Source organism: Colletotrichum siamense, assembly GCF_013390195.1.
Source record: "Colletotrichum siamense strain Cg363 chromosome Unknown KSG_Cg363_contig03, whole genome shotgun sequence".
NCBI classification, from domain to species: domain Eukaryota; kingdom Fungi; phylum Ascomycota; class Sordariomycetes; order Glomerellales; family Glomerellaceae; genus Colletotrichum; species Colletotrichum siamense.
The window spans coordinates 286,973-310,115 of record NW_023501016.1 but is presented as its reverse complement, the minus strand read 5'-3'; the positions used below and the strand labels follow the sequence as shown (position 1 = coordinate 310,115).

The window sequence follows — 23,143 nt, the reverse complement described above, 5'->3', positions numbered from 1 at the left end:
ATAATATATATAAAGTAAATAATATATACCTTTATTATCCCCCTATTTATTATTATTTTAATTTTTTACTAATAGAAATATAAAATAAATAAATTAATTTTAAATACCCCTCTTCTAAGTTATTAATCTCTCTACTATTAATACTATATTTAATACTAACTTTTACTTTATTTCTACTAAAACTACTAAATTTTTCTAATAGATACTACTTTAACTATATAAGTTTCTCTTTAAGAACTTTATACTTAACTTAAGTATTATTATTACTAACTTTAATACTAACTTAAAGTATATTACTAAAGATATATTTCCTCTTTTAAAGTAATAGTTTTATATATAGTATATATTTAAAAATATCACTTTAAATACTAAGAAAAAATAAGTAAACTTATAAGCCCTTAAGAGTAATAAAGTAGCTACTACTACCCTTAATATTAGTAATAATACTATTAAGCTTTAATTTTACGCTTAAAGTTATAAGATTACTACTTAACTTATAATAGAAGTAGCTATATGCTTAAAAGGTATTAAAGCTCTTATTAAGAAGAATTATAACTATAACGCTAATAGCTTTATTAAGGTATAGAATACCTATATTTACTTATTAATATATAAGGTATATAAAAAAGTATAGTAATATATTAAGTAGTAGTTTTATAACTAGCTAGGTATATATAGTTTTATAGTATTTAGATTAATATTAACTTCTTAAATATTCTTAAGTACTTCTAAATAATATATATCTTATACTATAAAAAGTTTATTAACTACTCTATATATTAATTTTAAAACTATAGCTATAAAATAATATTACTTATTAAAAGTAGCTACTATAAGTTAAAATCTTACCTTACTTACTACCTCTCTAATTTATATATTTTATATACTAAAATATTAAGATAGTTATTAAGAAATAAAAGTAATACTAAGTAAAGTTTAGTAATAAAATTTATAAATAATATATTACTTAAAAGAAGTATAAACTTATTAATAGCTTTATCTATAATATTTCTTTTTAAGCTTTTAAACTTCTTTATAATTAATATAATACTACTAAAAATATATTTAAATAGTAGAGAAGCTTACTTACTACCTATACTAATATATTTTAAAAGTAGTAAAGTTTACTTTACTACTATAACCTATTAAATTAATTATATAATAATAATAATAAGGTTCTCTATATTAAAAATATTAATAATTACTAATACTTTAATTAGAGTAATATAAATATTTTAGTTTATTAGCTATTAACTTTTTATTAACCTCTCTAGCTTAAATTAATTAAGATTAAATAGTTTACTTTTAAGCTTAATCTAAATATTATTTTAAGAAATACTTAGTACTAATATTATAATCCTAACTCCTTTAATAATAAAGCTCCCCCTATAGTTAACTTAAGTAATACTTAATATATACTTTCTATATAAAAAGCTTATAAAGCTTCTTAGAGATTTATATTTATATTATAAGTTTTAGTAATATTAATACTAACTATAAGTTAAATAAGTAGAAGTAGTAATAGAAGTATATATTAGAAATTAAAATAAATAGTAAATAAAATTACTAAGTTTTATAATATAATAGCTACTCTTACTACTTCTATTAAAGCTCTTACTAGCTATTAAACTCTCTATTAATAATAATAGATTAATATTAAGAGATTATATTAATAATAAAGAGATATATTACTAACTTAATAAAAAAAAGATTTTTAGTATTAATAAATATTCACTATATTATAATAATAAAATTAGCTCCTTTAGCTAAAATTACTACTACTACTATAATAATATATCTTTTTAATACTATTAATATAATTATTATTATTAGTATAACTACTAAAGTAGATTTAGCTACTACTAAGATTATAAATTTAGAAATAGCTATAAGTAGTTATTAATATACTCTTTTATACTTACTAGAAGTTATATAATATAATAGCTTTTTAATTAAAATTAATAAAACTAACTACTAAGCTTTAAATTATTTAAATCTAAGGAGTTTTTAAACTATTTAATAATTTAGTAAAACTCTAACTAATTTAGACTAATTAGAAAACTAGGATTTAACTAGATAGAGTTCTCTAGGTTTAAGTGTTTAGCTAAAGGTATTTATACTTAAAAACTTAGGTATATTAGACTTTAGTAGGATTACTATAGCGTAGCTATACTAACCTATTTAAGTGCCTAATTCAGTTAGATTAGGCAAAATAACAAAATAACCCCATTAATTTAACAGCTACCCCCACTTCAGATTCGCCTGTTTTTCGGACTCAAATACGGTAGCTCTCGCCAGGATCTGAAGGATACTTTTGCTCTTTCAGGCCAGGCGTGCGGCTTGCGCAGGGGATCGATGGGCGCACGCTCCACTGTTTGCTGGGGCAGAACCCAATTATGAGCCCTGTAATTGTCGTATGGTTCCCAATTGAGGACGGGATTTAATTAAGTGACAGCTGTAGTCTGTTCCAGATAAAACATCGTTCCCGCGGCGGCTACTGTATCCGCGGGCGTAGATCGAGGCGCGAGCACGGGGGATTTATCAAGAGGCTTCGGCTCCCACATGGCAACTGCTCTTCGCAACTCTGTTCCTACCAAACTTCTATCTCTTTTGGTTGTCACCTCTCATACCGTCTCTCGTTCCTTTGGCTTGCCACTCTAACCTCTCATTCATTCATTGGGTTCCGGAACTCAACCACGATATTTCCAATTCTTTTCCTACGAACCAACATCAGCCTTTTACCCAGCTTTTTTAATCTTGGTTCGATCACGACAACTCCACAATGAAGTCGGCTCCCACTCTCTTGGCAGTCTTGGCAGGACTTGCCAACCTTGTTGCGGCTCAGACTGTCTCTGGCAAGCCTGAAGGCTTTGCTACTGGTGTTACTGGTGGTGGCAGCGCAACTGCCGTCACCCCTGCGGATATCACCGAGCTCAAGGAGTACCTCACTGACGACGAGCCTCGCGTCATCCTCCTCTCCAAGGAGTACGACTTCACCGAGTCTGAGGGCACCGAGTCCGGCAACGTTTGCGCCAGCTGGGGCACCGGCGCTGCTTGCCAGAAGATCATCCAGGACGACTGCGGCAGCAACCCTGCTTCGACCGAGACTTGGTACAAGGCCCCGACCCAGCCTATTGACGTCGGCAACAACAAGACGATCCTCGGTGTTGGCAGCAAGGGCGCTATCAAGGGTAAGGGCCTGCGCATGAGAGGCAGCAACGTCATGTAAGTGCCAACCTAGTTCGTGAATCTTTTCGTGCACTAACAGCCAAAAGCATCCAAAACATTCAGGTCTCCGACTTGAACCCCAAGTACGTTTGGGGTGGTGATGCTATCGGCTTCGATGGCGCTGACCTTGTCTGGGTTGACCACGTCACGGTAAGTCACTTGGTCGTAAATAACATGGTGATGATGCTGACCCTTGAGACAGACCGCCCGTCCTGGCCGCCAGCACTACGTCTTCGGCTTCAACCCCAGCAAGCGCATCACTCTCTCCAACAACTTCATCAACGGCGAGTCCGACTACTCTACCGGCTGCAACGGATACCACTACTGGACCTTCGAGATGGTCGGCACCGACGACCAGATCACCATGAAGAACAACTACATCTACAAGACCTCCGGCCGCAGCCCTGCCCTCAGCGGTGGCACTCTCCTCCACGCCGTCAACAACGTGTGGGACGACAACGACGGCCACGCTCTCGAGGGTGGCGACACCAAGGCCCGCGGTATCTTCGAGGGCAACGCCTTCATCAACGTCAAGGCTCTCGTCTCCGACTACCAGGGCAAGCTGTTCTCTTCCCCCGACGCCACCACCAACGCTGAGTGCAAGACCGCTCTCGGCCGCGCCTGCGAGGTTAACGTCTTCGACACCACCACCTCCACCGACTTCACCAAGCTCAAGGACACCTCCTTCTTCAGCGAGTTCTCTGGCTTCTCCATCGCCTCCGCCGAGTCCGCCAGCTCCATCAAGACCAGCGTCCCCAACAACGCCGGTGCCGGCAAGCTTAGCTCTTCCAGCAGCTCTTCTGGCTCCACCAAGTCTGCTGACGCCGTTGCCGAGGCCGCTGCCACTACCCCTGCCGCCACCTCTGCTGCTGCTCCCGCCGCCGCTGCCACCAGCGCTGCTGCCAGCTCCGGCTCCGGCTCCGGCTCTGTTGCTCTCTACGGCCAGTGCGGTGGCCAGGGATACTCTGGCGCTACTTCTTGCGCCTCTGGCAAGTGCGAGGTCGTCAACGACTGGTACTCCCAGTGCGTCTAAGCAACTTCGATGCCATGATCCGGGTTCTGTCGAGGCCGATGGACCGTTCTGTGATACCCATCTGTCAGTCTTGAGAGGCACATGCATTCTTGTAACATTGCCATCGCACATATATTCCTTGTAAATATCTTTGAGGCCAGGGGCCAAGTAAAATAAAACCAACCAGAGTCTTGCACTACTTCTATATAGCTCCAGACGAGCAGTGATCCAGCATGTGAATTGCAAGGCTACGTTTGTCTCAGGCAAATGGTCCATTTAGCCCTTTTCACGAGGCAAAGCGTTTGCTAATGTACCCATTGGGGTCACCCTAGGCAACTGAGACCAAGGCAGCTAGGCAGGCAGCAGAAGTGTATTGCGATGGGAAGTGGCTTTTGTTTCCCTCGAATTCCATCAGGTGTCACTTCAGCACTTCTACCTACCATGGGCATAGTTATTAAAGTGGCAGCAAGTATGTACAAGTGTTCGGTTCAGAGTTCGATCGCGTCTAGGACGCCGGGTTTAAACTTCATGTGCCTTTGGCATCGGAGAGTTGATTGCGGCTGAAGACGCTAAGGCGATGCGTCGATGGCGGGCTCTCTCTACTAGTCTCATGGATTACAGGGATCTCTCCACAGCTGCATCTTGGCACTTCGTGCTCTCATTGTGTTGGAAACGCAGACTTCATATCCCATGTTTGAGACTTCCACAGCCTGGTCCCAGGAAGCAGGGCACATTCGGAACAGTCTTGTGGTCTGCGAGGTAGTGACATGGTCTGCCAATGTCCTGAGATCCTGCAAGTCTTCGTAAAAGAGGCTGGTTATTGCGCGTAGACATTGACAATCTTGATCACGGCCAAAAGATAATGATGAGCCTCGAGCTACCTTACCTTTTCAGTATCTTAGAGTCAACTTTAAATCTTGCCGGGGAGCGTCAGGTGCAAGCCTTCTAGATCAGCTGCGATGGCTTTTCCATTTCAGCTGTAGTGAGTCAGATTGTCTCTTGCTTGGCTTAAGCTAAGCTCAGCTCCCATCCCAGACATCGCGCGGCATGCGAATTCGCAATCATCAGTGTGATAGGAGCATTTGGCATACGTATATGGAAGTCCTCTCGTAAAATCTTCCGTCCACCAATCTTTGCCATCTCATCCACATCAACAAGCGCGGTGACCAACACATCATCACCACTTTTCTGATCTATCGTCTAGTGCCTTCAAAACTGCTCCTGATGAGGTCTCAGCTCTACACTATCAGCATAGTATGCTTCTGGATTCTAGACCATGTAGAAGCTGTCTACTATCTTGACCAGGCGGCCGGCTACAGCGCACTGCCATCATGCGCCGAAGTTCCCATCAGCTCCATCGTGAGAGACATGGTCTCGGGATGCGGTGACGGAGGCAGGACGACATCCTATAGCTGCTTCTGCACCGCAAGCTCGGATAGATTCAGCAACCTCATTGCCACTGCTGTTGCCAAGAACTGCGGCCAGTCGAGCTCGGAGGTCGCGAGCGCAACGCAGGTGTTTGATGCATATTGCCAACTTGGCAAAGCTGATGCAGCAACAGGTTGTTGACTAAAAACAGATCCTCTCCTTTGTCTGTATGTTGCTAACATCACCGGTGGAAAGATGTTAGTGGGCCAACTTCGACGACAGGCGGCAGCATTTCGACCTCCTCGCCAGCCTCTTCTACCGTTGAACCATCATCTGGTCTTTCTACTGGAGCTGTCATCGCTGTCAGCACCTGTGTATCTCTCGTCACTATTGCGATATTCATCACTGCCTATTTCCTATGGCGTCGACGCCGTGCCAACAGGAAAACCCCAAGCGTCGAAGCACATACCGAAGTGTTTGTGGAGAACGGAGAAGGTACAGGGGCTCAAAAACATGATTGCACGGTAGAAAGTTTCAAGGCAGAGCTGGATGCGAGGAATGAGATAAATGAGTTGCCAACTCCGCCGCCGCCGAGGACCATGCACGAGCTCCAATGAGGGCAGTAATCGTAGTTATCGAGGACAGCTAAATGCTCCTCATCAAATATTTTGACTTTTCGCTCTTGATATTTTTTAAACCTCGGAGTTGAAAAAGTCCACAGGAGACGTCAGCACTGAGGTTCGGCGGAAGCCCGACTGCAACGCTCACGCAATGACGCGAGAAATTGCACCATCGTCGGGGTCCCTGTTGACACACCAAACTGACAGCCTGACAAGTTTAGATGAACCAACCACGAATCTCGGAATCCGATGAAAGATAAGACGTCGGCAATAATGCCACGCGGTCGCTAATACCGGCGCGCTGGTCGGGGCCTGGGCCGGTGCTTGGTGCGTTCGCAGGGACTCTGGCCCCTGTTTGCCGGTGATGTGCTCCGGTATTGTGGTGACGACTTCGGGGATTTCTTAGTTGAGATGGAGAATGGAGAATGATTGTATTTATTAAGGTCAAAGTGAATGCAAACGTCTGACATGCTAATTAATGATAACGTCCTGTTCGTCGCGAGTCTGAAGCATCGTGCCCATCATGACCGAGCCTGCACGCCGGTGGTATCACTGGTTCTCGCCCAGCGATAGTCCTGAGGAACGCAAGCTGATCCTCAAGCTGGATCTACTCATCGTTCCCTATGCTTTCATCCTCTATTGGGTCAAGTATATGGACCAGACCAACATCAGTATGGGACCTCCAACCCACCAGGCCGAAGGTTATTGACACATTCTAGATAATGCATACGTATCAGGAATGGCCGATGAACTCGGCTTCCACGGGAATGAGTTGGTTCAGTTCCAGACCATCTTCGTTGTGGGAAACGTGGTCGGCCTGCTGCCGTTCATCTACCTGTTCCCCCGAGTACCGATGCACATTCTAGTGCCGACTCTCGATTTAGGTGAGCTACGCATCAGACTGAGAATCGTCTGCAATAACATAGGCTGACTCTTGTCAAATAAGGATGGGGACTGTTCACTCTGCTCCAGTACCGCGCTCAAAGCTATGGTGAGATCATGGCCTACCGGTTCATGGTATCTTTGTTCGAGGTTGGCCTCGTTGTTCCACATCCCGACGTGCCTGCTGACACGTTCTACAGGCCTCGTACTTCCCTGGCGTTCACTTCGTTCTTGGCTCCTGGTATCGAAGCGATGAGATCGGTCGCCGAGGTGGCACATTCTACATCGGCCTCACACTCGGCACCCTCACGGCATCCCTCCTCCAAGCCGCGGCAACGACCTACCTCGACGGCGTCCACGGTCTACGAGGCTGGCGCTGGCTCTTCATCATCAACGCCATCATCACACTCCCCCTGGCATTCATCGGCTACTTCATCTGGCCCGGCACGCCCGCCAAACCGAACAGACTTGTGATGAAGAAGTCCGAGCTCGAGCTCGCGCGCTCGCGCCTCGAAAAGACAGGCAGCTCCGTCAAAAGCACCCCCTTCTCGCTCAACCTCCTAAAGCGCGTCTTCACCAACTGGCGCTTCTACCTCCTCGTCCTATGGGACGTCTTCTTCTTCAACACAAGCTCCAACAGCGCCGCGTTCCTCCTCTGGATCAAGAGCCTGGGGCGCTACAGCACCGCCGAGATGAACAAGCTCAACGCCATCAGCCCCGGCCTGGGTATCTTCTTCGTGCTCTTCATCAACTTCAGCGCGGACCTGTGGATAGGCCGGCCTGCAGCAATCACCCTCGCCTCGGCGGTCAACTTCACTGGGCTCGTCATCCTGGCGGTCTGGAACGTGCCCGAGGCGGCGAAGTGGTTCGCCTTCAGCACGTCGTACTCTGCGGTGGCCGTGTCCTCGGTGCTGTACGGCTGGGCGAACGTCATTTTGAAGAATAACATCGAGGAGAGGGCGCTGACGCTGATTCTGATGACGGCGATCGCGACGTCGACGAATGCTTGGATTCCGCTGTTTGTGTATCCCACCGTCGAGGCGCCGAGGTTCCCGAAGGGATACGTCTATTCTGCGGTGATGGTCGTGTGTTTGGTGGTTACGACGCAGGTTGTCAGGGTGTTGTTGGGGACTCAGGGGTAAGATTCGCTGTTTCTGTATTGGAGAATGAGTGGCTAACAGAGATGCAGGGAGAAACGCCAGCCCAAGTCGCAGGATTCGTCTGTCGCAGAGGGCACTTCGACGTCTGTCGAAGGTGATCATGATCGAAAGACATCGTCTCCGCGGATTGAAGCTGTTTGATTGGAAAGGCACGGAATGACGCGGGTACTGAGACCTGAGCGAGAGGGGAAGGCTTCATATGGGATGCATGTCTTTGTGGCTATGTGAGCAATAACGAACGGCTCATTCGAGGTAGTCTAATATGAGAGTTGCCACATGTGTGCAGGATAAGTCGGTGTTCATGTGGAAAAGTAGCCATACTGAGCGAGCCATGCTTAATACAAGCGCCGTTGAGAGAAATCTCCTTGTTCATCAAGAATGAGGTTATTACACACAATCGCTGTCGGATCCTTCTAAAGTAAAGCAGTCTAATAACCCTCCTTTTTGTTGACAACGTTTACAAGCCGCTTCCCCTGACTCAACCGCTCCAAATTCAGGTCCAAAATCCCCAGGATCCGCTCCGTGTAACTCGTCGACATACCGCTAATATGCGGCGTAATCAACAGATTCTTCGCCTTCCACAGCGGATGTCCCTCGGGCAGCGGCTCCGGGTCCGTCACATCCAGCGCGGCGCCGCGGATGAGCCCGTCGTCGAGCGCCTTGATCAGGTCGTCCGTGTTGACGATCGGCCCGCGCGCAATGTTGGACACGAACGTCTTTTTCGCGGACAGGATGCGGAACTCCTCCGCCGCGAGCAGGTGGCTCGTCTTGTCGGTCAGCGGGGTCGCGACGACGAGCAGGTCGAGCCCGGAGCCGAGGAAGGCGTGCAGGTCGGCCTTGGAGGCGCCCGAGAACCACTTGGCGGGGAACTTGCCCTCCGGGTCGCCGAGGCCGGGCGGCGAGTAGCCGTTGTCGCGCTTGGACTCGGGCGTCGGGCGCGAGTGCAGGGTGTAGGCGTGCACTTTGAAGCCGAGGGCGGTGGCTACGCGGGCGGTTTGGCGGCCGATGCTGCCGTAGCCGAGGATGCCTCTGGTGGCGAGGGTTAGTCAGATGCTCTCGTGATAGGAGAGAGTGAGGTGGGACTTGCATTGTGCGACCGACGGCGTCTTCTACCCATTCATTTCCGCGAGACCACTTTCCTTCGCGGAAGTTGTCGATGTACTTGGGGACTGTTGGGTTGATGAGCACTCATGCGGTGTAACCTGAAGGGTGAAGCAACTCACGTTGATGCTGGAATGAGAGGTAGGTTGAAATGATCCATTCGGAAATCTGAGGTCTGCGCGGGTATCAGTTGACCGTTGGCCTCACTACTCTCTCAAGGAAACATACCCGTGGACACCATTCGCCGTCGCAAAGACTGCATCCGTGTCCGTAAACAGCGGGTGCTTCAAGATGTGGTTCGCGCCGGCGCTCTGCAGCTGCACGTACTGCAGCTTCGGCGCCTGCTCCGGGTCCGGGAGGGCGCTGCCGGTGAGCAGGATCGTCACGTCCTTCCACTCGCTCTCGTCAAAGGTGCTGCCGGGCTTCTTCTCGGGGAAGCCGAGCTCGTGGTAGACGACCTTGAGATCCGGGAACTGGGAGTGCAGCTTGGTGTAGAAGTCCTCGTCGGGCTTGAACTGGGAGAGGATCAAGAGCTTCTGGCCCTTGAGGGTCGGGTTTGGCGGCGGGAGGAGCATGATCATTGGTTTTTGGTGTTGGCGTGAGGAATTACTCGGTAAGAGGAATGAAGCGGTTGTGAGGCTTGGTGTTGTTTATGAACAGATGTGAAGTATTGATAAGCAGGAGTTTGAGCGCGGACGGGATTCAGGTTGGCGGGTTTCAGCTGGTCGGATCACAAATAACGGACAGAGGAAGCTCTCTCTCTCTCACACCGACCCCCTCCACCAGCGGAAGTCATGGCATAATCACAGCAGTAATGTACCCTGAAATGGAGGGGCATTGGAGCTGGTGCGGGGGGTCCAGTCTTCCAATGTTTGGTTCGCTGGCCTCTGAGCGCATCGCAGGGCCAGATGGCGCAACAGGAAGGTCGGAACGCCGCCGATGCGAGTGTGTGTGGGGGGGAGTTCAGACGGTTGGCTCAATGGAATTGCGTATCTTTTGACTCGTCAATGGCGTCTGCGGCCAAGGGTTCTCGCATCATTCATTTCTTCATCCAATCTTCGTTGCTCGCTCCATTCGCGGACTGGGGGACTCCGGCCCGGTGTCGGCGGCAATTGAACATGTCCGCCGGAGCCTGGCTGGATGTTTCTGCCGATAAGGCCGGTGACGCGGAGAATAGCTGGCTGAACTGAGGAAACATTGCAGATTGCCTCGAGAGCTGTCAACTGGGGAGCGAAGCTCTGTTCCCTGTCGCTACAGATCGATGATAAGATACCGATAGATGATTGCCATTCCCCTACCCTTCATCCCCACACCACCAGCTAAGGTAATCCAGTACTTGGCTGTATTCTGCTGACATCTCCTATAAACAATCTGCTTTTGAGGCTGTAGATGTTGTAGATATGCTTGCCTTGATGCATCCTGACTCATTCTGACTCGGCCCAGGTGATGAAACACAAGACCCGAAGGCGGTGAAAACAAACATAAATCTAACGTTGGTTGAGGGGCGCATGCATGATTCCTTCTCCACCTTCGACATATGCGCGCCCTTTGAGAACCAGGCTGAGCCGTATAAATAATCTTTGATCCTGCAATTGAGGCTCTGCAATAAGCTATCTTGTGCTCAAAACACTACAGACCGGCAACTCACTCTCCAAAATGGCACCCTCAAACTCAACCGTCCGCCATGCGCGACGCGAAGGTAAGCCAGTAAACTATCTTGCTGTCATGAAGGCGGGGGGACTTGAACTGACACTGCCCCAGATATCCCCATCATCCTCTCCCTGATCAAGGAGCTGGCGGAATACGAGAAGGAACTTGACAGCGTCCAGGCCACCGAGGAGTCACTGGGAAACACCATCGCCTTCGCCCCGGACGACCAGACCGCCTACACGGCGGGCAAGCCCGTGACTGAGCCCACATCCCCCAGCAGACCCGCGAGGTGTCTCATCCTGTTCAACGAGGCGGGCGAGGGTGTCGGCATGGCCCTGTACTTTTACAACTACAGCACATGGCGCGCCAAGCCCGGTGTCTACCTAGAGGATCTCTACGTACGCCAGACGGAGCGCAAGAAGGGCTATGGCAAGCGCCTACTGGTTGAGCTGGCCAAGGAGGTCGTCGCCATGGATGGAGGCCGACTTGAGTGGGTGGTGCTCAAGTGGAACGAGCCGAGTATCAAGTTTTACGAGTCCATCGGCGCCAAGGCCATGGACGAGTGGGTTGGCATGCGTGTCGATGGTGACGCTCTGCCGAAGCTGGCTGGCTTGCTAGACTAGATAGAGTGGGATCTGGGGTATAATAACAGAAACAAACAGACAAGGCACTACTTTCCGCCAAGTATCTGTCCCTGGGCATCGACGCCCTCAAAGATTCCAAGTTGAGGGCCTGATGCGATGGGCGGGCTAGTCAAAGGATTACCCCAGACAAACTCACGCTTGTGCCGCCCCTTTTCATCGCTTTTAGTCTCCTCCACGTACGATGACGCCTGCCATAACCTGCCGAACTCCCTCCGAAGCTTTCTGTCGCTGTATGGAACCTCGCGCACCAGCTGTTGGGTCTGCGAGTATGGGCCGTCATCCGTCTTGCCCGTCAACCGGGTTCTCTTTCGAGACCGTGGTCTCTCGATTTCGCGAACGGGAATTGAGGCATAGGCCGACCATGGGAAGTCCCCCTGCTCGCTCTTCTCCATAGCAACTGGTCTGCGTGGAGCCAGTTTCCACAAGACCTCAGGCGCATCACCGCTGACAATCGAGCGCAACAAATCCCATTCATTGCGCTCCACTGGTGGCACGAGCCTGCCTGCCGTCCTCTTCCACCAAAGACGCACTTTCTTTGTTTTCCTTTGGGCTGCTGTTTCTCGGCCCCATGCGTCGTTCTCAGGGACGAACTTTTCAGGCTTGAAGTTGTCAAGTTCAGTTCGAGGCCAGCAATCCGATGGCGTATCGCGTTGCTGCGTCTTTTGGGAGGTGTAGAACTGGGTGAGCTTTTTGATATCCCAGTTGTCCTCGATGGGACTGAGCTTCTGGCGAACCCAGGGCGTGGGATCGGTCCGGTCGAACACGCGCCTTGTCGGGGGAATACTTTTGAGTCTCTGCAGCTTTCTGGCCTTCTGGATGTCTCGTTCTGAGTCAAACACTTGCATTTGTTTCTCGAGCTCGTTGATGTCCACGGGAGGATCGGGTTCCTTCTTGACAAAGTCGGCCATGAGCTCACGGCGTCGCCGGCCTAACTTCCCAAAAACGAGCCATAAAACCTTGCGGAAGCGGTCTGTGTCGCCCAAGAGTGCGGCATTGAGGATGACAAGCTTCCTTTTGCCTTCCCCGAGTGCTTTTGTGCGCAGAAAGTGTTCTTCTCGTTCTCGGCCATGATCGCGCCTACGTGTGGGCAATTTGGCTGCTGCCGAGGCAGCTCTCGCTCGCTCTCGTCGAAAGCCGTCCTTGACCCAGTCCTCCAGGTAGGAACGACAGATGAGCGGGAAGTATGTGGTAGCACGGAGGAGGTGGCGGTAGAGGTGAAGGGGTCGGATAGGTCGCGGCAGGGGGATAACGGCGGTGGAGGTAGCGGTCGCGGCTTGGAGGTGGCTCCAGACCTTCTTTTGCGGTGTGGGGTTTCGGATCGGGAGGCGGACCTTGGGCATGGTGATTGATGGTGGAGCAGCAGGAGGCTGGTAAGAGACCGACAATCAGGAACAGGAACAGGGCGGCAGGGACATTGTTGTTGCACTCGGCTGGTGTCTCGCAGTCGGGCAGAGACGCATGTACCGTTGCCGGAGTCGGTGTCGGTACGAATATCGATGTCGAACAGGATGCATGCAGGACGGAGGTAAGGTACGGTGCAGAAATTTGGAGATTTGGCTGCAGCGGTGACGGGGACTGGCTGGAGCTTCATCGGATCTGCCTCAGGAGCCAAGGGGAAAGTGGCCCAAGCTTCCTGGGATGGGGGGCAGTTGCCGTAGAAAGGTATTATTTACAAGGCAAGAACAACAGAGGTTCGATGTTGTTGAAAATGGCATGAATTGCTAATTGAATATTGTTGAATATTGATACCTAAAAAAGGTTTAATTAGTCTCTTCGTCAGCTGTTTAGTATGCAGCAATTACATCTTGAAGCATAGCTACGTGAGAATACCATTCGAGATCAGACTGCTTGTTGGCAAAGTAGGTACCCAGCATTGAAGTCTGAACCAACAAACATCAAACATAAACAATTAACTGCTCGTCTTAAGGAAATCCTCAACTGTTTACATGATGGGTAAAGTACTCATCGTGACTGGCTCTGTGAATGGGACTGGAGGTGGACGCGATAGTGTGAGAGGCCCGGGCCGGGTCTGCGATAAGGCCACCCGCGGCACGTCGACTACGCGTCACCGACGCTCCTCCCTCCCCGGCCGACGTGAATGCCCTTTCACTTTTCGCGGTGAGGACGGGCAGTACGTACCGTCAGTGCCCCACCTTCCTTCAGCAATCCAGCAGTCTGAGTGGCCCGTGCGTCTCGCTTAAGCAAATGGGAAGGCACGAATTCTGGCTTGCACCTGCTTGCTCTGTGTGTCTCTGCTGCCAGCCCCCTCCAGCAAGCACACGGTCCCCCCCCTCGCCGCCCTCTTCCCTCTGTAAATTGGACGCGACACGCTCAAAAGACCGACACGCCCTTTTTCGCGAAAACCGCGAATCGACACGTCCACCACTTTTAATTGAAATTCCATTTCGGGAACCCGCTGCGGACCTTTTCCTCATTTTCGGTCCCCGGACGACGGCTGGGCGACAGGACCATCTGCGAATACCTGATATCCACCTCCAGTCCGATAATTCAGCTTTCTGCCGAATACCCTACCGATACTCTGTACTCTGTACTGACTGTGAACTCTGCCGGCGGGTCGTTTCTGTTGCGAATACCTACTTCGCACTTTTGCACTGGGCTGCCAATCCTCTTATTCTCCGTCTCTCTCCTCTCCTCTCTCGGTCTCTCCCCCCAGCACCTGAACCACCACTCTCGGATTCCGGTCTAGACCCCCTTTGAGACGACCACCCAACCCTTGACGGCATCTGAAGCGCCTATCCGCCCTACGCCATTTGCCATTCCGATTATTACTCTCAACCGTCGTTCAGTAGTACATTGGTTTCCCTTTGGCGTAGCCCCCCAACCATCGCCTGTCATCCTTCCACCACTCAAGTTGCTTGCGTTGCCGCATCAGCATCGCACAAAGCTGCCAAAGCACCGAGCCGCCGCGCAAAGCGATCCGACAAAACGCTCGCCTGCCCATCCACGCACACCAAGAAAGCCCCGGCCGGCTGCACGCATTCACAATCCGACTCTTGTCGACCGCCAAAGCTGTCGCAACCACAACTACCTCATCCCGCGACACTGCTTCCTCCATATCTGGAAAGCCACCGCCGCCGCCGCCGAGTGATCGACCATCCTCGCCCACCACCTCTGCCTCCCTTCCGAACCCCCTCTTGATCGCATCGCCTCCCGTCGCAGCTCCCGCCTCCAATGCCCTAGTGCCAGCGGCACATGTCTTCGACCACCGTCACAGCTAGTCAACCCACTTCACATTCCTTCCATCTTCCCCGCGACTCCTCCTTTTCGGCTGCGCAACCACACGACTACCCCGGGAAACCAACTCCCACCGCCATGATGCCTTCAGCATCACAGTCCCAACCTTCGTCGCAACAGTCTTTTACCATGAGCCAGCAGAGCCAGGGCGGCTACCGCGGCTATGCCGACGCCAGGCTTGCCAATGAAGCCCCCCAGATCTATAGCGTGAGTGGAGTCGGCTCGCAGTCGTGCTATCCTGGCACATCTGCCTTTGGGGCATTCGCAATTGACATGACACATTTAGGCCGTCTACTCGGGCGTCGATGTATACGAAATGGAGGTCAACGGTGTCGCCGTCATGCGCAGGCGGCAGGACAGTTGGCTCAATGCGACCCAGATTCTCAAAGTTGCCGGTGTCGACAAGGGAAAACGCACAAAGATCCTCGAAAAGGAGATCCAGATTGGCGAGCACGAGAAGGTCCAAGGAGGCTACGGAAAATACCAGGGCACATGGATCAAGTTCGAGCGCGGTGTCGAAGTCTGCCGCCAGTACGGCGTCGAGGAGGTTCTCCGTCCGCTGTTGACATATGATATGGGACAAGATGGCGGTGTTGCCGGCCGAGGAGACTTCAACACTCCAACCAAGGAACAGGCCATGGCTGCGCAGAGGAAACGTCTGTACAACGCCGGAAACGAGGCAAGGTCCAACGGCATGGCTGGCATCAACGGCACCTTCTTCAAGAACATCTCCACCACTGCGTCTCACGCTGTCGCTGCTATTAGCAAGGCACGATTCGACTCTCCCGGACCTAGGGGTCGCAATGGACCCACGAAAGCACCCAGCTTCAGCCGCCAGAGCTCCATGCAGAACGGCGACGACTTCCCCGGCAACTCCCAGCAGAGCTATGCTTCCGACTACGGCCAGCACGTCGACTCGGCGTACTCTACTCAACAGACCAGCCAACAGTTTGACGGTCCGGAGCCGCCTCGCAAGCGCCAAAGAGTCACTATGACCCCCGCCGAGAGCTTCGGCGGCTACAACAACTCGATGGAAATGTACCAGGGCGCCTTCCCCGGATCTCCTACGGAGCCTAATGAGTCCTTCATCTACTCTCAAGCGAATGTGCCCGCACACGATGGCCACAGCCCACTCACACCGCTACCCTTTGAGATGTCACCGGACGCCGAACACAAAAGGAGCATGTTGATGAGTCTGTTCATGGACTCTGCGGCTTCGGACCAGTCCAAGCATGAGATGCTTCGCTCATTGGCGCCTATTGAGCTAGATATGCCCATTGACCAGCAAAGCCACACAGCCCTTCACTGGGCTGCTACGTTATCGCGTATGCCGCTCTTGCGCGCACTCATCGCTGCCGGCGCCAGCCCCTTCCGTGTCAATGCCTCGGGAGAGACCGCTTTGGTGAGAGCTTGTGTAGTGACAAACTCGATGGATCTCGGCTCCTTCCCTGATCTGCTGGATGTTCTCGGAAGCACCATTGAGGTCCGCGATAGCAAGGGACGCACTGTTCTGCACCATATTGCCATGACTAGCGCCGTCAAGGGTAGGAACGCGGCCAGTCGGTATTATTTGGAAAGCCTTTTGGAGTGGGTGGTAAGGCAAGGCAGCGTGCCCAATGGCCAAGCGGCGACCAACGGCAACGGAAGCAGTGCGCCCGCCAGTTCCCAGTCCCAACCGCAGTCGCAACCGAAGATGGGCATCGCGCGCTTCATGACTGAGATTGTCAACGCCCAAGACCACGCCGGTGATACGGCTCTCAACATTGCGGCAAGGATAGGCAACCGCAGCATCATCTCGCAGCTTCTCGAGGTCGGCGCAGACGGCAACATTGCCAACCGTGCCGGTCTCCGGCCTGTGGACTTTGGTATCGGAGTCGAGGCTGCAGATGAGGGCAACAACATGGCCAATGGTACCGAGCTAAACGGGGACACTGAGAAGAACCGTGCCGCGAGCAGCGAGCGCGCAAAGGAGAGCAGCGATGACATTGTTTCCTGTGAGTAAACATCCAGTTTCCAGTAGTAGATTTTCCCGCTGACCGCCCCCCCCCTAGCCATCACACATCTTCTTAGCGAAGCAAGCTCCACCTTCCAGAACGAAATCAAGACGAAGCAGGCCGTCATCGAGTCCCTGCACTCAACACTCCGCACCACATCAGCGCAGCTGGGCGAGGCAAGGCGAAACCTCGAAGCCATGCAGGCGACGCTGAAGAAGCAACAACTGGCCCGCCAAAAGATCTCGAACCTCAGACACGCCCGCGAGGAGGAACAGGTCCGCCTGATGCAGGAGCAGAACCGGGCAGGCCGCACCGACGCCCTCTCGTCGTCGTGGGAGACGGAACTGGGCGCGGCGCTGGAGACGGCCGACAACGGTGAGGAGGCCGCCATGCTGCCCTCGGCGGCGGTCCTGAAGGCAAGGCTAAGTGCCGTCTCGGCGCGACGCGACGTCACGCGCAAGATGGCCGCCGCGCTCAAGGGGCGAAGCAAGGACGTCGAGATCAAGTACCGCCGCGTGGTGGCCATTAGCACCGGCGTGCCTGAGGACCAGGTCGACGCCGTCGTGGATGGTCTCCTCCGCGCGGTGGAGAGCGAAAAGGGCGAGTTGGAAGTCGACCGCGTCAGGAGGTTCCTCGGCGGCGTCGAGGGCGTGGTGCATTAATGAAGCTGCTGCGATGATGTTCTAGACGTTCGTTGTGTTGGTGTCATACCCCGTCGGAGAAGCCCCCTTTTTTTGAAGTAGGAGAAAAGGGGACCACGGACCGGCCCGTTTATTGATGTTTGTTTTTTATATACTACGAAGAGGGGGAAGGCATAAAACCCAGTGCTTTTTTCTAAGGGGAAAAGAGAGGGCGTTGGCAGGCTGTTTGGCATTAGTGTAGGGTTGCACGGGTGGATATCTGATGATTGGAATTTCATACGATTTCAAAATTTGATGGCCTTGAACGGAGCAACCTGTGAAGTGTGTGAGTGTGCGCAGTGCGGGCTGAGCCTACGAATGCTTTGCTTTGATGCGCCATCCTAAATCCTACTTGATAAAAAAGCTCCCTTTCCCAAACGCCGTGCAATGCTGCTTTGGATACTATTCCGGCAAGATCTGTCTGTTCATATATTACGTCCTCGGGACATATTACGGGCTGTCTTTTTCACCGCGTGATACCGGACGCGTACAGCCCCTCCCACCGCTGCTCGACTCCTCCCACGAGCTTCTTGGCCTTTTCAATCTCCCTGTCGAGCTCTTCCACGTTACGAGTGAGGGCGCTGACCTCTTCGAAGCGCCTCGCCCCGCGCGCCGAGTCCACCATCTGCTGCACCATGAACTTTTGCTCCTCAAGCACAATGAGGCGCTCGCGGGCCTCCTTTTCCTCCGTCTCCAGCTGCGATACCGCGGTGCTGGTCTCGCTGGCCTGGCTCGCCGTCTCGGATTCTGCGAGTTCTCCGTTCCGGAGGGGCGAGAGGTGCAACGATGAAGAAGAGCCGTTGGCGCTGCCCTGGAGAGCGAGCAGCCGCGAGGAATGCGACGATCGGGAGCGGAGGATCTGAGGGACGGATTTGAGGGTGAGCATATGGGTATGCAGGAAAGTAGATGCGGCTGCGTATACGGCCTGTTGTAAGCGCAGCTGTGTCTTGGATTTCGTCTTCATGTCGCGTAAACGGCGCGCCGCCGTATCGTATTTGGTAAAGGCATCGGTGAGTCGTTTGCGAATCTTGGAGGCCTCTTGGATCTGGGCGTGAGTTGGTGGAGGCTTTGGTGCCTCAGACCCATCCTCGCTTTCTGGTTGCAGCGCCAGCAGTGTACGTTGGAAAATAGGCATCAGCTGCCGGATGCCGCGCTCAAACTGGCGAAGTGTCTCGTAGGCGCGCTGATCCGGGGGTTTATGCATAATGGTAGCGGCAAAATCACGCTTGGAAAATATCGTGTGGTTGCAATCGGCGCACATTCGCACATCGACACTCAGCTGGCCAGGCTGAGCCGCGGTCGGGGGCTTCTCCGTCGCCGGGTTCGTGGCTGGTACTGTTAGGCGCGATTCTCGGAGTGACGCCGATGCGCAAGACTCACGATTCGCTACGCTCAATCCCACTTCGCTCGAACAGCCCGTCAATGGGTCGGCGCAAACCACCCGCCCGCATATTCGACAATGGTGGCGCCTAAATGTCCATGATCCAAACTCTTGCTGGCAAAAGGGGCATTGTGTGACAGAGGCGTCGTCCTCCCAGGTAACCACCGACTGCTCCAATAATTTCCTCTGATTTTTCTGGCCCGTCAGCGTCGCTACTGGGGCCAGCAGGTTATTGCTGTTGGTCGTGACGTCTTCGGGGGCATTCGCAAGCAGCTGCGTAAGCTTCGTTAAACGCTTCTCCAGTCTGGCCACCTCAAGATTCTGCCTCTCCACCCTCTTTCGGCGCATTTCCGCAAAAGCTGACGTGTGGTCGATTAACACGCCATTGTGGTCATTGTAGCCGTCCCTCGACTTGTAGCACGTCTCGCACACTCTAACCCAATACCCCCGCACGGGGTCGTGCTGGGCGGACCTCGCCAGCCTCATCTGGTACATGGTATGCTCCTCGCAGAACAGCCTGCCACATTTCCTGCAGTTGATGCTGCCGTTGACAGCGCCCAGGCCCTTTGCGCAAGTCGGGTCGGTGCATCGGTCGTTGCTTGTCTGTCGCTGCCAATGCGATCGGGTGATGAGCTCGTCCGGATCGATCGGGCCCTCGACGAGTCTGGCGGTGGTGGGCGGGGCAATGGGCAGGGACTCGTTGGATTCGAAGACATCGAGGCCTCTGAGCTTTTGGTTGATTATGGAAAGCGGCTGGAACTTTTTGGCCTTGAGGACCTGCTTGTCGAACCAGGTCCTGACTTCATCCTGTTCGACCTCGGGAAGCTCTTGGTGGTTGTCGTCGATGTGTCTGAGGAGTGTCAGAGACTAGGGTCAGAGTCGCAAGACGGGCGGCAATGGTCACCTGTTTAGTTGAAGCAGCGTCAACTGTATGGAGAGATTAGCCATGGGCCGAGAGGCATCGCGAAGGAGAGATGACTGACCATTTCCTCGTCGCATATTGGGCAAACCAGCTTTGAGCTCGTGGCGGAGGACCTGGAGGGGCCGCCAACGCTGATGTTTGACGTCAGGTCTTGGGAATAGTCGGGGAGTGGACTCGAGACTGGCGGCGACGCCGAGGAGGAGTTGAGCGACAGGGTGCTTTCGGAGGGAGCAAAAGGACTCGGCGTTCGCTGATGGCCACGACCGTGGACTGCAGGAGGCGTGGGAGGGGCAAGGCCTTTCCCGCTGCCCAAGATGCGACCGCCTCCCAGCTTGCGGCCGGACATGGTGGAAGAGAGGGGAGCTCACGCGACCATCCAGGTCGAGGAGGGAGGGGTTTCCGGCGACAAAGGCGGGTAGGATAAACAAACAAAGAAACGAGGTCGGGAAGACGGTGAGGGGGGAAACGAGGTTGAGGAGGTGACGATGGCCAGGACGAGGCGAGACGAGACGAGACGAGGAGGGGGTCCGAGTATCCGCGGTGTGTGCTGTGCAGCGTAAGGTAGGTATTCGTAGGTAGGCACGTAAGGTATTCGTAGGTTGTGCAGGCAAGCGAGGCAGAATAGAGCAAGAGTAAAGCAAAAGCACAGCACAGCACAACGCAGCACACGATGTGCTGTTTGTTGCAGGATGCGAATGCAGATGACGGAGGAAGAGGAGTGGTTCGTTGTGGTCCCTTGGTGGTTCCTGCTGGGACCTCGTCGGTGTCGCAGCGTAAGGTAACTTGCAAGGTAACTTAACTTGTAAGGTCAGGCAGGTAGTAGAGAGGTGACAGCCGCAGTTGGTTCCAGTTCCAGGTTCCCGTGCTCGTCAGGCACTTTCCCTGCTGGGGGGGAAGGGGGGTCTTTGGGCAGCCTGCCAGTGCTGAGTGGCTCTCCAGGTGCAGTGCAGTTGGTTGGGGGCAGAGCTGGAGACTTGATGACTGGGCATTGAGCGGTCACGATGCAAGGAGGGGGGTACGTACTGCGTAGACCAGGACCTGGTAAAGTAGATGCAGTAGTATTTTGCAGGGAAAAGTACTTGCAGCTGACGGAAGCACAGGCGGTGGGCATTGGCCGGGCGGCAGCAAGCGGACGACAGGCACGAACCCCTCCCTCTCCTACGATTTAGATACGTTCCTCCAATTATACGGAGGTCGCGGTCAAAAGTATTCGTACATCAGGGGGGCCCTGCCGCCGTGCGAGTATGGGTGGGTTTTCGTGGTTTTAACTGTAGTCGATCTTTTGCCCAATTCAGCAGTAACTTTAGTTACTTAAAACGAGGATACCCTAATTAAAAATTAGCCTACACTATTATTTTGGATTAAACTACTCTTTTAGATATAATTAAAGGGGGGGGGGGGGACCCTACTTTAAAAGAAGACGCTACTAATACTACTATATAGTACTAGCGTTTATAATGCCTATTAAATTAAGAGAATAGGATCTTAGTACCTATATAGGTATCCTAACCCTATAGGGGTTAGGTTAGGCGTTAATTACTTAGTTATACTAAGACTTTAAGATACCCTGTAGTATGTTTACCTTAATATGTAAAAAAGCTATTAATTATAGATAGAATCTAGGGTAGCTTATACTTAAGGTATTTATATTAAATACTTTATGAAGTAGGCACCCTATACGAATTATTAAAGACCTTAAGGTTTAAATTGTTAATATTCTAATAAAAAACTTATCGATAAGGTAGTACTTAACGTAGTAATTAGCTAATATGATCTATTATATATTTATTAAAAGTAATCTAATTATTTTAAGGTCTACTATATATTAGTATCTAAAAAGCAAAAGATTTTAAAGTATTAAACTAATAATAAAGCTAAGCCTAAATAACTAATAAAAGAGATAACGCCTTTAATAGGCCTTTAAATATAGCGCTTAGATAATTAAAGACTAAAAGAGGGTTATATAAAGTAACGAAATAGTAGTAATACTTAGCGTAGTTTATAGGAAGTAGAGGGTGTAATATAAGCTAAAAGAAGTATTTAACTACTACTACGTTTAATACTACTAAAAGGGGAAATATAAGTTTATATTCTAAGGCTACTTCTACTAATATAAGGTTAGACCTTATTATATATAGCTACTAAAGTCTAAAGCTATATAAGAGTAGTATAAATATTAGATAGATTAACGTAATAACTGCTATAAAGCTATAGATTAAGCAAAATAGGAAGCTATAGAAGCTATAAGAGTGTTACGCTTAAAGAGGAAGCTATTAAAGCCTAAATAGTGGAAATATATAGTAGAGATAGGTGCTATAGTATAAGGCTTAAAAAAAGGTGGTATTAACTAGTGTTAGTATTAATATAAAGTTCTAAGGCTTCTTTTTATTACTTTTATAAAGTAATAGCAATATATCTGCTTAAAAGGGGTTAAAATAATCGCATAAGAGGATAATACTAGCCTTTACACTTAGTATTAGAACTATAAGTACTAAGCGAAGTTAGGTATAGCTTTTACTATAGCTAGTAAACTCTTTAGATCTCTTAGTAATTAAGCTACTATAAGTATATCTTAAGTAGAAGCTATACCTTACTAGTATTATAAGCTGTGCGTAATTAGCCTATATATAGAGGGAAAGATAGAAGAACTTCCCTATTAAAAAGTTACAGCACTTTATAGAGCAAATCTAGAGGAATATTTAATAGGTAATTCAGCTAAAGGGGGGTAATAAATATAAAGAAGGGGCACCTCTACTACTATTAATAGGTAAGGAAGAAGAAAAATTAAAAGTAGAGATCGCAAAGTTTCTAGTAGAAGAGGAGGAGGAGGAGGTAAGAGTAGTTACTATTATTAACTTATAATAGGAGGTTATTAATAGGATTAATAACCTTAACTTAGAGGGTAGCGCGCTAGGGTAGCACTAGCGTACTAAGGAAGTAGAATAGTCTAAAATTAATAATAATACTGATTTTAACGGGGAAAATTCTGATTCTAGGTAAATAGAGGTAAAAGAGTTCAAATATAACGTTAAATTAACGATATATTGTTACGCTAAGTAGTTATAGTGATATAGCAGAAATTTAGCGTTTTTTTTGCAATCGTAGCGGTGATAAAATTAACTACGTATACTGCACTAGAGTGGAGGGGTAATTAAGGCGGGTGGGTGGGGCTGGTAGTAGTACTAGCTGACGTTTAGCCGGCCTCTAATTAGGGCACTGTGAGAAAAGGTGGGACTATACGAATAC

At 50.2% G+C, this 23,143-nt stretch overlaps 8 protein-coding genes across 8 annotated transcripts; 5 read left to right on the top strand and 3 right to left on the bottom strand.

Moving 5' to 3' along the window:
* Positions 1–2,782: 2,782 nt before the first annotated feature.
* On the top strand, positions 2,783–4,261 carry pelC (putative pectin lyase C; the record flags this gene model as incomplete). Its single annotated transcript, XM_036635899.1, has 3 exons — positions 2,783–3,225; positions 3,276–3,378; positions 3,431–4,261. The coding sequence occupies 3 exons, from the start codon at positions 2,783–2,785 to the stop codon at positions 4,259–4,261; spliced, it is 1,377 nt and encodes a 458-aa protein (XP_036497489.1).
* A 1,203-nt stretch (positions 4,262–5,464) lies between these two features.
* On the top strand, positions 5,465–6,225 carry CGCS363_v004049 (uncharacterized protein; the record flags this gene model as incomplete). Its single annotated transcript, XM_036635898.1, has 2 exons — positions 5,465–5,801; positions 5,864–6,225. The coding sequence occupies 2 exons, from the start codon at positions 5,465–5,467 to the stop codon at positions 6,223–6,225; spliced, it is 699 nt and encodes a 232-aa protein (XP_036498501.1).
* A 526-nt stretch (positions 6,226–6,751) lies between these two features.
* Positions 6,752–8,411, top strand: SEO1-4 (putative transporter SEO1; the record flags this gene model as incomplete). Its single annotated transcript, XM_036635897.1, has 5 exons — positions 6,752–6,899; positions 6,948–7,112; positions 7,175–7,260; positions 7,311–8,248; positions 8,300–8,411. 5 exons carry the CDS (start codon positions 6,752–6,754, stop codon positions 8,409–8,411), a joined length of 1,449 nt encoding a protein of 482 aa, XP_036498500.1.
* Positions 8,412–8,698: 287 nt separating this feature from the next.
* ddh-3 (D-2-hydroxyacid dehydrogenase) lies at positions 8,699–9,946 on the bottom strand (the record flags this gene model as incomplete). The annotated part of the gene is made up of 4 exons (XM_036635896.1): positions 8,699–9,299; positions 9,406–9,439; positions 9,494–9,546; positions 9,600–9,946. 4 exons carry the CDS (start codon positions 9,944–9,946, stop codon positions 8,699–8,701), a joined length of 1,035 nt encoding a protein of 344 aa, XP_036498061.1.
* Positions 9,947–11,027: 1,081 nt separating this feature from the next.
* ats1 (N-acetyltransferase ats1) lies at positions 11,028–11,644 on the top strand (the record flags this gene model as incomplete). Its single annotated transcript, XM_036635895.1, has 2 exons — positions 11,028–11,070; positions 11,133–11,644. The coding sequence occupies 2 exons, from the start codon at positions 11,028–11,030 to the stop codon at positions 11,642–11,644; spliced, it is 555 nt and encodes a 184-aa protein (XP_036498060.1).
* A 47-nt stretch (positions 11,645–11,691) lies between these two features.
* CGCS363_v004045 (uncharacterized protein) lies at positions 11,692–13,005 on the bottom strand (the record flags this gene model as incomplete). Its single annotated transcript, XM_036635894.1, has 1 exon — positions 11,692–13,005. The coding sequence occupies one exon, from the start codon at positions 13,003–13,005 to the stop codon at positions 11,692–11,694; it is 1,314 nt and encodes a 437-aa protein (XP_036498063.1).
* Positions 13,006–15,049: 2,044 nt separating this feature from the next.
* On the top strand, positions 15,050–17,576 carry cdc10 (Start control protein cdc10; the record flags this gene model as incomplete). The annotated part of the gene is made up of 3 exons (XM_036635893.1): positions 15,050–15,127; positions 15,207–16,914; positions 16,972–17,576. 3 exons carry the CDS (start codon positions 15,050–15,052, stop codon positions 17,574–17,576), a joined length of 2,391 nt encoding a protein of 796 aa, XP_036498062.1.
* A 484-nt stretch (positions 17,577–18,060) lies between these two features.
* PEP7 (Vacuolar segregation protein PEP7) lies at positions 18,061–20,243 on the bottom strand (the record flags this gene model as incomplete). The annotated part of the gene is made up of 4 exons (XM_036635892.1): positions 18,061–18,923; positions 18,975–19,825; positions 19,880–19,902; positions 19,959–20,243. The coding sequence occupies 4 exons, from the start codon at positions 20,241–20,243 to the stop codon at positions 18,061–18,063; spliced, it is 2,022 nt and encodes a 673-aa protein (XP_036498065.1).
* Between the last annotated feature and the right edge of the window lie 2,900 nt (positions 20,244–23,143).